Raw genomic sequence first — 12,616 nt, 5'->3', positions numbered from 1 at the left:
CTTCAGACCGGTGACAGAGCTGAGGTGGGACGCCTGAACACCAGTTCCACAACCCAGGCTTGAGGGGTGCTGAGTACCCAGAGCGGTGACTGAGTCTTTGGGGCTGCTAGGGCTGAGCTCTTCCGTGATCGCTGTCGGATTTTGGGCTTTTCTGCGAGGAAGAGGGCTGTTTTGCCGGGAACTTCAGTGGAAATAGATTTCCACCCTCCGCCTTTTAAGTTCTGTGGCACAGAAATTGCTAAAAGGGCAGAACCCAAACTATTGGTATTTACCTTTCCCCTCCCAAGAATGTTTCCACCAGTCCGTTCCCGTTTCCCTGGTGTAAATGGGAAGGAAAACAAACTCTCGGAGATAAATATTTTGGCCGCGTTACGTTTCTCTCTGTGTGGGTGCGTGGAAAATATTTCTTGTTTCCACACAGCGGGCCTGTCCTGCCCTCGCTCTTGGACACAGCAGGCTCGCTGCGGGTGCGTCTGTGTGCGTCTTGACCTCTCCCTTCTTTTCTTTTGGGGCCACGAAGAGACAAAGGGAAGAAAACGGCGGAGAAAGGCTTCTGTCAGGGCGGCGGTTGCTGGCCCAGCTCTGCGGGCGATGTCGGTAACCCCGCAAACCATCCTCTCCCAGGATTGCCAGCACGCGTGCAGGAGAGGGACCGCAGGGAAGCCTTACGCCTTTTCCCCTCATCCCTGCCAGCTGGGAATGCGGCGCCTGGGCTAAATCCCTGCCCGCGCTGGTGGGGAGCTGGCGACGGGGCTGGCGCGGGCTGGCCAGCCTCTCCCCTGAGGTTAAACCCCAAGGATGGGGCTGGCTGGTGAGCGGAGAATTCGTTCCCGAGCGCTGCGTTGCTGCAATCCAATCCTTGGCTTGCCTGTGGAATAAGGAAGTACCTAATTTTAAAGCAGTTGGCTGTTACAGGCAGATCCCCTCTGAGACGCTCGCGCTGGCTGCAGATGGAGGTGTCTCGCCCGAGCGTCGACGATGCCTGGAATAATTGAGTTCAATTTCGCTTCCTCTCGTTACCGCGCTGCAGCCGCTCTTCCAAAAAGGAGAAAGAGAATTATCCCCCCACCCCGAGGAAGGAAAACCCACCCCCGAAATGAAAAAAAAAAAAAAAAAGCCCTCAGCCACTTGAGCGTTTTGTGAATTTTAACAGAAGCAGCTGGGAGTTTGTCTCCTGGAAAACGGAATGCAGCAGGAATGAGAATGAGGGCTCGCGTCCATCTGTCTGTCTGGTCGCTGGGGGCGGCGAGGGGAGGGAAAGCGCTCGCTGGCTCTTTGGCAGCGGCCTCCGCCTCCACCTCCCGCGCTGACGGGCGCCTGGCTCGCGGGAGCGCCGGTCGTTTTTCTCCGCAGCTGTTATCAGACAACGCTGAAGTAGTTGAAGCTTTTTCTAGCTGGAAAAAGCAGGGGTGTGAAGAGAGCGAGGGGCTGCCTGGCCTCCGGCGGGGCGCAGGGCGGCGAGGCGGGGGACAACGCGCTCTCCACGCTCGGTCACGGAGCCGCAGGCGGAGCGGGTGCTTGGCTGGAGGGGAGAGGACCCTGCGCCAGCGAGGAGAGGTTGTGGGAGAGACTAGAGGTGTGCGGGAGGTGTGAAAAGTCTGGGGGTTGCCACAGCGAGCGCCCTGAGGGTCCCGGGCTGGTAAGAAGCGCTGGCAAGGAGACCTGCGACGATGGGGATGGAGAGCGACGGGGAGAGGAGCTACAGGAACGGTGCGGAGAGTGGGACTGGGAAGGGAAGCAGGAAACTGGGAGCGGAAACGTAGCGGAAATGATTACATAGCGTCTCACTGCTTCTTGTGCAGACTGCTGCTGGTTTAAAAGCATCTTGTTGGCGTGATAGCTTCCTCTAAGCCCGCTCCTTTTCCTGTCACCTCGCGCTGCGCCGGTGGCTTTGCCAAAGAGCTCGTGGAAACTCGGCGTGGGCTTTGCTGTTTGCTCTCTCTGCGCCTCTTGCCTCTGAGCTGGTGCCAGGGAACCCGCCGCTCCTCGTGCTCCCCGCCGTGATTTTGTTGCGTCCCGTTTTATCGTGCCGTTACTTGCAGCAGCGCTAGCCGACCCGCTGTGGACGGGAGGGAAGGAGTCATAGCATCATGGAATGGTTTGGGTTGGAAGGGACCTTCAAAGCCCACCCAGTCCAACCCCCTGCAAGGAGCAGGGACATCTCCAACCAGGTCGGGTTGCTCAAGGGCTTACATCCGTGGTGCTGAGGTCTCGGGGAAAATCCTTAAGCCTACAGAACAGATAATTTTGCCATGGTAGACCCTGGTAATTTGTTGCTTCACACCCTGAAGCGTAACAGTTCGTACCCCTCATAAACTCTTTCCCTGCCCACTCTAATCGCGGCTGTTCGCATCCCTGTACGTGTCTTGACCTCTTGGTCTCTGTGATGCCACGCAGCAGTGAGTTCTGCGGGTCAAAAACGCCTTTTCTTTCCCCGAAGTGGCATTTTCTGGAACCAGGTTTCTTCTTTATTTGTTTTTTTTTTGCGTCTTCCCTTTCAGATGCTACAGTAGAGCATCTAAAGAGCTACCAGTTACCTGGCTGGTGTTCTCTCTCACTATTTCTTATTCTCTGTGCCTCTCCTCCAGCTCCTCTCTCAGCTCCAGCCCAGTTTTCTCCCCGCTGTCAGGCACTGGCAACGCAGGGTGGCCGGGTGGCGGCGGGCGGGGGGGGCTCCCTTTTGGAACCCATCACCTTCGGTTCGGCTGACAGGGCTGGGACCTGAACCGCTGTTGCGTTTCGGAGAATTGACACGGCGGCTCGAACCGAGCTGCGCTGCCTTCGGAGTGGGGCGGGGGCTGGCGGGCGGGGGTCATCCCGTCACCCGTCAGGCGCTGTGCCGGGAGAGGCGCCCGGCTCCCGCGGCGGAGCGGAGGGTGGCGCGTTCGGCAGCGCTGCGTTGGGGCAGATGGAGCTGATGGGTTTTTCAGGCTGGGGTGGGTTGAGAGTGAACACTGTGAAAAAGCGCGGCGTTCTCCAGCGATTCACGCTCCGGCAAGGCAGCGGGGCCACCGGGGAGAGGTGCCGGCGCCCGTTACCATTCGGAGCACGTCGCCAGAAGAAGGGCCGGGGGAAAGAAACCCACAGGGCAGGCAGAGTTTTCCGCTTTGCGGTGCGTGTGGAGAAACACTCCTTCAGGGTTTTTTTTTTTTTTTTTCTTTTTTTTTCTCCCCTCCCCCATTTCTTCCCCGCAGCTGAAGAACATTAAACACATGAAATGCATTAGCTAGGATTTTTCCTTCCCCCTGCCCCCCTTTCGAAGCTGGGGACCTCCAGGAGGAAGAGGCCTATGAATTGACCCTGCCCAGTGCTTTAATTGACAGGTCATTAAAGATGAATGTGTGGCTAGAGAAAAATATTCAGATTGCAGGCTCGTTGTTGTCCGTGTGGGATTTTAATGATTTATGTTTCTTTCTCCTCCCCTCCTGCCTACCCCCCCCAACTCCAAACAATCCAGGCACCATGGGAGGTCTGTTTCTGGATGGCGAGGAAAGCCCTGCGCTGGAAGACATCAGCAAATGGACGGTGGAGGATGTGTGCAGCTTTGTGTCCAACTTGTCTGGCTGCACCGAGTACACTCAGGTAAATCTCTTCACAGCCTGAAGAGCGTCGCGGGAGGAACGTCCTCCCTGCCAGCCCCTGCTCTCTCTCCCATTGTACTTGCGCTGTCCATCCTAGGAGAAGGTGTATCTCACAGCCCTGCCACCCTGAGAAGGTGTGTGATGGGCCTTGCAGATGGATAGCAATAGGGAGAGAGTACAGTGGGAGAGGGGGAAGGTTAAGAGCAAGCATCTGAGTTGTAGGGTTGATCCTGGCTCATGGTATCGCCTCTCACTGCCCAGCTCGTGCTTTTAGAAGCTGCCCCGTGCTCTGTCGCAGAGCTGAGCGCGGCGGTGGCTTTGTGCGGAGCGGCTGTGCTGTGGGATGGACTGTCAGGAGTCCCTGGATCGGGGTGGGCTCGTGCTACCAGGCAGCGTGGCAGAAGGGGCTGCCTTCTCTTGCTGCACCCAGAGCGTTGTAGGGGCAGAGCGGGGCTGTGAGAGACCCTGCACGAATGTCAAAGTCCCCTCTGTGCTTATGCTGTGGAGCGATGGCGACGGTAATTTTTAAGCTCATTATAGCAGAGTTGAAATATCCATCAGCGTAGGGGGCTTCATAAAGCCTGCTCGTTCGAGGTCACGAGGTGCGTTACAAGAAATAACCCTGTGTTTTTGGCTTCCGCGTCTGCTGGAGCCCATTCTAAATGCCCCATTGAGAGACCGCACCGACTGCGAAGGCGCAGATTCCTGAGCTGTCTGGGCCAGCCTCGTACAGAGGATTTGGTGTGCTTAGAAGGGAGGGACTGGAAGCAGCAGAGATAGAGAGGCAAAGGGCCAGAGTTCAGGACAATCCAGCCTTTCAGCAGAGAGACATCCTAGGCCGAGAAGAGGGAGGAAGGCGAGCAGGAGCGGAGCTGCTCCAGGAGAGGAGCTTCCCTGACTGACAGCGAAGGAGTGCAAAGCTCTGCTCTGACATCCAGGCTGGCTGAAGTCTGATTTATACAAATCTGCCTCCCCCTCCTCTCTGGCCCTTGCCGTCTCTCTCCCCGTTAGACGCGTTAGGTGAGCGTCCTCTCCCAGAACTTATCCCTGTCTCCGGCCGTTTTGAGAATGGCAAAGCTCAGCATCCCTGCTTCTGCTGGGACCGCTGTTGGGAAAGCACATCTGGCTCTGGGGAAGGATTCCGCTTTGGTAGTGCGCCGTGGGGAAAGGTGCTGCTTTTCCATCGGAAAGCAGAAACCTGGAATTGCTTCACACCTCCTCCTCCTTGCTCAGGTGACGGGATAATGTGCTTTCGATCCAAAGCCCGTCCTTCTTGCCCCCTAACCGTGACGTTAGTCCCATCACAGCACGCTTTGTTAGAACCACCTGAAAAACCAGTGCTGCTGTGGAGCAAAGAGCTGGGCATACGTGCATGTGAGAGGCAGTGAGTGCTTCTTACAGAGATGGGGTACGCAGTGGCAGAGATTTGGGTTGTGACTGGGTGTGTGGAAGAGAGATCGGTTTCTGATTATAGAGAGAGGGAGGAACGGACACTGGTCAGAGAAAGCCGGTGGATGGGTGCTTACAGGAGGGAGAAGCAGCAGGTCTGCGCTTGGTAAGGGGATGGGTGGGGGGTTCAGGAGTCCGTGCACGTGTGGGCTGCAGCGTACGCTGAAGAGAGCTCAAGCAAAAGGCTCTAAAACCAAAATACACAGCTACTCGCATTCTCTGTACCCCCCACCACAAACGCTGTGCTCTTGCCCTGGTGGCATTGCGGTCTGTCTGCATTCCTGCGTTAGGGAATGACGATGCCTGGAAGTGTCTGAGTGAGGCCGGTAGGAAACGTGCAGAAATCTTTTAACGCGACCGCCTTGCAGAAGGGTCGTCCATTCACACCTTCCGTGCCAGCTCCTGGTGCAGCGGTGGGGAAGAAATCGATAGCTCGCGGAGACAAAGGTTCAGCGATCTTCTCAGGGCATGGCGAACAAAGTGTTTGACGCTGATGGGAGCTGCTGCGAACTGCCTCCTGTCGTGGCCTCGCTGCGTTGCGTTTGTAGGCGGTGCGTGGCGTAGGGGATGCTGCGTTTCTGTGCGCTGTGGTTCTGTGCTGAACAGGTTTTTTTTTACGATGTGAAAATGCCCGTGTTCAAGGGCGACCCAGCTCCCTGGCTCTGAACTGCAGAGCTGCCTGTGTTCTCCTCTCCAAAACCGCAGCTGCCGGGGAGGTCTGGCACTGGTCTGCGGGCTGTGCCTGCCAGGAAAACCCAGCAAGAGTCTGGTGGTATGCTGCGCAGTTAGAAACGTGTTTCAGACAAACAAGAGAACTTCAACAAAAACAAAAGTTGCCGTTCCTGATTTCAGCCCTTGCCAACATTCAGCTTTGTCCCCGCAGCGGATGCAGTCCCGCGGGACACCCGAGGGGGATGCTTTGCTCAAGTTTAAGGCTTTTTGCGGAGGGTTTCGGTGCCGAGCGATGGGAGGCGTTTGGCTCCCGGCCATGCTGGCTTCAGAGGAAGGAGAAGAAATCGGTGTAGTAAGTTTTGCTAGGTCAAAGAGCAGAAACACATGCTGCAGCCATGAGCGGCTTCGCTGGTGGAGTCCGGCGATAAAAACCACTTGCAGCAGCTCAGCTGCCTCCGCTCTCACAGCCGCTGCCAGTCTCCGAGCGGACGGCTCTGGGCTACGGTGTGCTGCCGGAAAAGCAGCCGTCAGGGTAAAGGGGAACCCTCTCCCTTCAGTGGTGAGAAAGCTGTGGAGAGACAGCAGGATCGGGCCCCGCAGACCAGTTGGGTGAGCATCTGAGGTGAACTGGGGTGTGAAAAAAATGCTGTGGAGTGGAGGTGTGGTTTAATAAGAGAAAGCAGGCCCGTGACTGACATCTCCCAGAACCTGCCGGCTGATTTACCAAATGCTGGCAGTTTACTTGTGGAGGGCTGAGCCTGTGTGGCCAGAACAGACACCCGGGGGAGACGGGGGTAAGCGCAGCCCTGCTCCGCAGGTGGAGAACAGAGCAGTGAGACCGCGTATCCAGACCTAACAGTGCGTATCGGGTGGGAAACACTGCATGGCCCTGTCCTCTGAAATACATCGAGGCAAAACAAAGTTTTGGTTTTTTTTTTTCCTGTCCTTAAGAACGTGTTAAAATGCTAGAGTGTGTGATATAGTGCCAGAACAGCCCGGTGAGGAGGGCTCAGCCTCATCCCAGGTGGAGGTCCGGGCAGCGGAGTCGCGGCCGAACAGCAGGAGGGACTGCGCTCGCACCACCTGGGAATGGTGGTACTACAGGACAGGCAAAGGAGGAGGTTAAAAAAAAAAAAAAAAAAAAAAAAAAAAAAAAAAAAAAAGCGCAGAACGGAGTGTTGCACACGAATCATCTAACCTGCAGAATGTGCTCCGCAGATCCGTTCATGTATTTTGCCTGGAGACTGTTTTGGAAATTAGCAGCTTTGAGAAGGAAATGCATGACCAAGCGCGTTCCTCCTTTTCATTTGCACATGCCTCACTGAAGACTGCCAATACTTTTGAAGTCTGCTGGGTCAGCTTTTTCCAAATATCCACACAAGTGTGAGTGACCTAGGATTTGCCAAAATTTAGATTCTTATCTTTTCTCCTATCTTCTGCCCTTTTTGGAGCTGGGATAGGGCCCCCGGGCCGTCACTCCTCTTTCTCAAATCCGCTGCCGTGCGCTCTAAGCTGGGCTTACTCATCGTGTTGCGCTTAGGTCGGCTGTTTTGGTTGCTAAACCTGAGCATGTTCCCCAGAGAAAAAGAAATACTTCATGCCCCATCCCAACATTTAAAAAAAAATTTAAAAAAAAAAAAAAATGATTGCTTTATTTAAACTGGCCCAACCAGCCCTAATTCACATTGCCACGTGGTTTCTTCCAGGTATTCCGAGAGCAGGCTATCGATGGCGAGACCCTGCCCCTCCTGACGGAAGAGCACTTACTGAACAACATGGGGCTGAAACTCGGACCTGCGCTGAAGATCAGGTCACAGGTAGGAACGTTTCCGACGTAGTAGCAAGCGGCATGCTCTAAAGTTGGCCCTACCTCTCGATAGACCTGGTTTATTGAATATAATTTATCAAGCAGTCGTTGTTTGTTTATTTATTTGTAATTCTGGTTTCAAGAAAGTGCAATCTGGCCTCCACAATGTTCCATACCCTCATCTGGAGCCAGTCACGTAACTCTCAGGAAGAAAATACGGACAGTATTCACTGCCCATGGGCAGAAGCAGGACAAGTTCAGGAGAAGCGGTGGGAGGGAGGAACAGGGATGTAGCAGGAAACTCCTAAAATGGCCCAGCTGCTGCTAGAAAAGATATACTAGGCTGTCCCCACAAACACCATCCAGGAAAGAAAAGCTGTGAACAGGCAAGGTAGGATGAGTTCACATCAGTTGAACCTGAAAGATAGTCATCCCGAAGTACCTAACGACCTGTGTAAAGCCATCTCAGGAACCAGCTGTCCGTTTTCTAGACGGGATCTTCCTTGCGCTGCTCATTTTCCTTGTAACTCGATGGCTCTTGGCAGTGGTTCTTGCGGTTCTTTTTAGCGAGGCTTGAGGCACAAATGCACTTAACACATCTCGGCATCGTCTGTTGATGACTGTCCCTCCCCGGCGGGTAATGGCCCGGCTCCGTCCCTTCTCTGCTGTGCTAGTAATGGGCTGCTGTGACAGTGCTCTCTCTTGCCAGTCACGGCTTACTGGGCTTGCTGATGGGCCGTGCACCCCCCACTGTACCCGCCCCGTCCCCCTTGCGCTGTTCACTGATTCACTTGTATTTTGATAACGCTGGGAGCAGAAATCATGCTTGCTTCTGTTGATTTCATCAAGTAAGAAGTTCTTTCTTTTAGGGCACTGGATTTCCTCCTCAACAGACTAGTTTGTTGTTGTGCCCGTATAGTGATGTTTTTTATCAAAAATACCTTTCTCTTCTGTGTTTTTTTTTTTTTTTCCTGCTCTATGAGTTGGCTCTCAAGTCTCTGCCTGAGAGATCTGCTTTCTTTCAAAACAGAGGGAGGTAGGTTTAGATTAGATGTTAGGAAAAATTTATTTTACACTGAGGGTGGTGGAGCACTGGCCCAGGTTGCCCAGAGAGGTGGTGGATGCCCCATCCCTGGAAACGTTCCAGGCCAGGTTGGCCGGAGCTCTGAGCAACCTGGTCTGGTTGGAGATGTCCCTGCTCCTGGCAGGGGGGTTGGACTGGGTGGGCTTTGAAGGTCCCTTCCAACCCAAACCATTCCATGATTCTGTTCTTAAAACTGCTTTGCTGTTCTGCCTTCCCTGGCTGGCAGTCATCATCATGGTGCCTTCCATTCCAGTTGCCTCCACTTCCCCTTGGTTGATCTCAAATCTAGAAGAACATCTCCGCTAGCTTTCCCCCCTCCCCATTTAATAATGAGAAAATTGCTTCTGACGCGTGTCAAGAACAGGCTGTTCCATTCTGTTCCCTTAGGGATTGTGGCATACAGATAGTTCTGACGGTAACGTGCGCGGGTCGCTATCCTGGCGTGGTTTCCCTATCCCACGAGCTATACGTTCGTTACGTTATGTTAAAACAATAAGAGCGCCTTTACTACTTTCCCTACAGCCCTCACTGTTTACGAGGGGTCTAATAAAAAGGTTCTGTGGGCAATCGTTCCCGGTGGGTCAATTCAGTAGGAAATAAAACTCTGATGTTTCTTAAAAACAGAGGACGCCAAATAGCTCGCAGACGTTCTTAGATGGGATTTGGTGAGGGGGGGAATACAAAATGTGGGGCTGAAAGTGGGAAAACCCTGCTTCGCTGTAATCAATAGTGTTTAAAGTTCCATAATACGGCATGGGGGGGGGAGCTAAGCGAGGAGCGAGCTCCTGATGTTGCTAACTGAATAATGCCGCGGTTGTCTGGTTCCAACACGAGGCTGTGTTTTTGTTTAAGCTTAAAATGTGAAACAGCTGTGGAGGTGCTGGGAAGTTGTGGGGCCTTTGGCCCTTGCTGGGAGGCGAGATCTGCTGCAGGAGGGTTTTTCCTCGGCGCTGCAGAAGAAGGGAGCGGCTGCAGGCTTTCAGTTTCCTGTGCAGTTAACAGCAGCCACCCTTGCAGCCAGATTTTTCTTTCTCCCACCCAGTCATCTTAGGCTCCCCCTTAAGAGCGATTCCTGCTCTTCAGAAGTGGACACGGTGTGCTGCGCTGCTGTACAGTTACCTGGGCTGGGTTAGGAGAAGAGTTCTAGCAAATGGTCCATCCGGCAGCGCCTGTTAATGAAATAACACAAGTGGCAGGAACTGGTCACTCCCTTCACCTTCAGACCTTCGCCTGAAGGCAGCTGCAGGCGGGCGTGCTCCCAAACCCTCCTGTAGCAGATGAGCTAGGCCCTGCTGCTCCACTCACGAAGGGGATGAGCTGGGGTCCATGAACGATGAGGAGCACCATCACAGTTGTCTGTGCGGCCTTTCCGAGCCGGTAAACAGGCTGCAGGTTTCCACGCTCCCCTGATGAGACAGAGACCTGCTGATTTCAGGTCAGAGCCTGGACTTGGTTCAGCTTTGCTGTCAGCCCGCCCCTCAGCAAGGCCTTCAGTCCCGTTCTGGCCAGAGAACACGCAGACAAAACACATCACAGGACAAGAGCCGGCACCTGAGGAGCCCCAGCGCACCATCAGCCTGACACCCGGGATGGAGGGTGGGCCCTGCAGCACCAGCTGTACTTTGGTGCCTGCACCAAAACACCCGCTCTGACAGGGCACTACAGCAGGACAGAGTCTCATTTATAAAAAAAGGAGAGAGGAGGAAACCATCCCTGCTCCTCTCTGGTAAATCACCAAGGGATGGTGGGTTTTGTGGTGTTTTTTTTGTTTGTTGGGTTTTTTTTGGTGGATTGGGAATGGTAGCTATTCTATCTGCAGAACTTGGGCTTGCTACGTGAAAACACAGTTTCTATGGATTTCTGAAGACAATGTGTGTGCAACCTCACCCCCTTCTTGCCTTCCTCTGCATTGATTTCCTCCCTTCTTTCCTTCCAGGTCGCCAAGAGAGTGGGCAGAGTTCTGTACATGGCAGGCTTCCCCATGGCTTTCCCACTGCAGCCTCCCGGTTTACGGCCGCCGGAGCGGGACCTGCCCCCGGCTGATCTCCGGCCATCCTCCACGGGCAGCGTGGCCTCCCCCTTCAGCAGCGGGCTGCCCTCCGCCAGCCGCGTCTCACCAAAGCAGGAGAACGGCAACCCCTCCATCGTCGCTGGGATCAATGACACCGCGAAACCTCCGTCTTAACTGCGGGCCAGCTCTTGACTGCTTCTGGAACTGAGGTTCAGTTGAGCAAACTGAAGGTAACGCTTTTTGAGAGAGCAGGAGAGCCTCCCTCAGCAGTGTGAGACACAGTAGTGAGGAAGGGAGGTTTTTAATTTCTTTTTGGGATGCATTTGCTTTTTTTTGTTGTTTTGGGAAAAACAAATAACCCACAAAACGATACAGAAGTTTTAAAAACTGTAAAAAAAGGGAAGGAAAGAAAACTATCCAAAGATACCGAGACAACGCAAGCGAAGAGGAAGAAATGATTCTAGAGGGTGGCAGCAGCGTTGCTGTTCCCTGTCACACCCCTTCTCGCTCACCAGTCCGAGATGGAGAGCCGCGGACAGGGAATGAACGCTTTTCTTTGCCTTCAAAGAAACACGGCTTTCGGGAACTTCTGGGTGACTCCGAGCAGGGGAGGGGACCGGGCGCTGCTCCTCCCAACGGTACTCAGCACCCCTGAGCAAAGAAACCCGTCAAAAACGAAACCAACGCCCTTCCCAAGTACCTCCTCCTCCCTGGAAACGACTCGGTTCCTCATTCAGGTGTCTATGCATCTCTAGCAACTTTTAAAACAATACCAAAGACAGACAAAAGGCTTAAAAAAAAAAAAAAAGAAAAGAAAAGAAAAAAAAAAAAGAAAAATAAAAAAGGCAAGTTCCGGTCCATGTTTACTTCAGCGCGGATGGTACGGCACAGGCGGCTCGGCACTGTCCCACAGGGCTGCCCTCCCCCCGGCACGCCGTCCCCCTCGGCACACACAGAGATGGACTCTGCCTGTGCTCCGGCCCTGCAGAGGCGGTGTTTTCTTTTTTTTTTTTTTTAATATTAGATGTTTCGTTTTGACGAGAAGAAGAAAAGAGTGTGTGCTTCGGTGGGATGAAGGGTCACAGGCATCCCTCCAGTGTGGCCCCTCCTTCACGTGTACAGCAGACTCATTTATACATTTGGGGCAGGGTTTTTCGTTCCTAGGGTTGGGTTTTGTTCTTTTTTTAAAGCCTTGTTACAGAGGTGGATGTAGTTGCACATTCTGGCCTGCTGCGGACGACGAGACGGATACCTGTGCGTTCCCAGAGGAGGGGGAGGGATGCTGGGGGCTAAAAACCATGGGTAGAGTTTTTACTACTGTGAACGCGATGGTAACTCCTGGGGGTGACCTCCTGTGACTTGTACAGTTGTGAACAACAATCACATGTGGTACTTTTCTCTCTCTCTCTCCCCCTTTTTTTTTTTGTTTTTGTTTTTGTTTAAATGTTGCACGTGCTACCGTTTTTCTTACAAAATAGCTTGGTGGTACATTAGCTTCTTTATATTGTAAAAAAAAAAAAAAAAAAAAGTCATTATCCATCACATCACGATAAAAATGCTTTCCAGCAATCAATTTAAATAAAAAAGAAAAAAAACACTTAATTTACAAATGGTACCCAGCTTCCTGAGCTCCTTGCTGGTTGCTTTACCTAGGAAGTCTCCTTTCTTTCACTGTGTGTGCGCTGGGGCCGCATCCTGTACTGCTGGTGCTGGCAGCTCTTGGGGCGTCGGAGCTGCTCCATCTCTGGGGGTCGGTTCACAGCTGCCAAACGGCAGACAGCACCGTGCCCAGCTAAATTAGAGAAAGAAGCAAAAGCCACTCCTTTCCCTTGCTGAAGAAAAGGTAAGTTAAAACCTTTTTCTGACAGTTACGGGGTTAAAATTCTCACCCCCAGGCTCCGGTAGGTAACGGCCTGAGGCCACAGCCACAGGGAAGCTCTGTCTTGAGCACTGCAGGACCCCTAAAGAAGCAGCAGGTCCTTGCCCCTCCTCAGAGTGGGCTACAAACAATA

General features: G+C 53.4%; 1 protein-coding gene across 2 annotated transcripts in view; it reads left to right on the top strand.

Moving 5' to 3' along the window:
* The window catches only part of SAMD11 (sterile alpha motif domain containing 11), a 121,512-nt gene extending 109,293 nt beyond the window's left edge, over nucleotides 1–12,219 (top strand). For both annotated transcript variants that reach the window (XM_086764539.1, XM_086764538.1), the window contains exons 12-14: nucleotides 3,458–3,582; nucleotides 7,409–7,519; nucleotides 10,530–12,219. In XM_086764539.1, the coding sequence (XP_086620665.1) occupies nucleotides 3,458–3,582; nucleotides 7,409–7,519; nucleotides 10,530–10,778 (485 nt within the window). In that variant the 3' untranslated portion in view covers nucleotides 10,779–12,219. The remainder of the gene's footprint in view (nucleotides 1–3,457; nucleotides 3,583–7,408; nucleotides 7,520–10,529) is intronic.
* The last annotated feature ends 397 nt before the right edge of the window (nucleotides 12,220–12,616 follow it).

Source organism: Chlamydotis macqueenii, chromosome 21 (genome assembly GCF_036417535.1).
Source record: "Chlamydotis macqueenii isolate bChlMac1 chromosome 21, bChlMac1.mat, whole genome shotgun sequence".
NCBI classification, from domain to species: domain Eukaryota; kingdom Metazoa; phylum Chordata; class Aves; order Otidiformes; family Otididae; genus Chlamydotis; species Chlamydotis macqueenii.
Note: the sequence above shows the minus strand (reverse complement) of the source record. Positions and strands in the feature narration are given on the sequence as shown.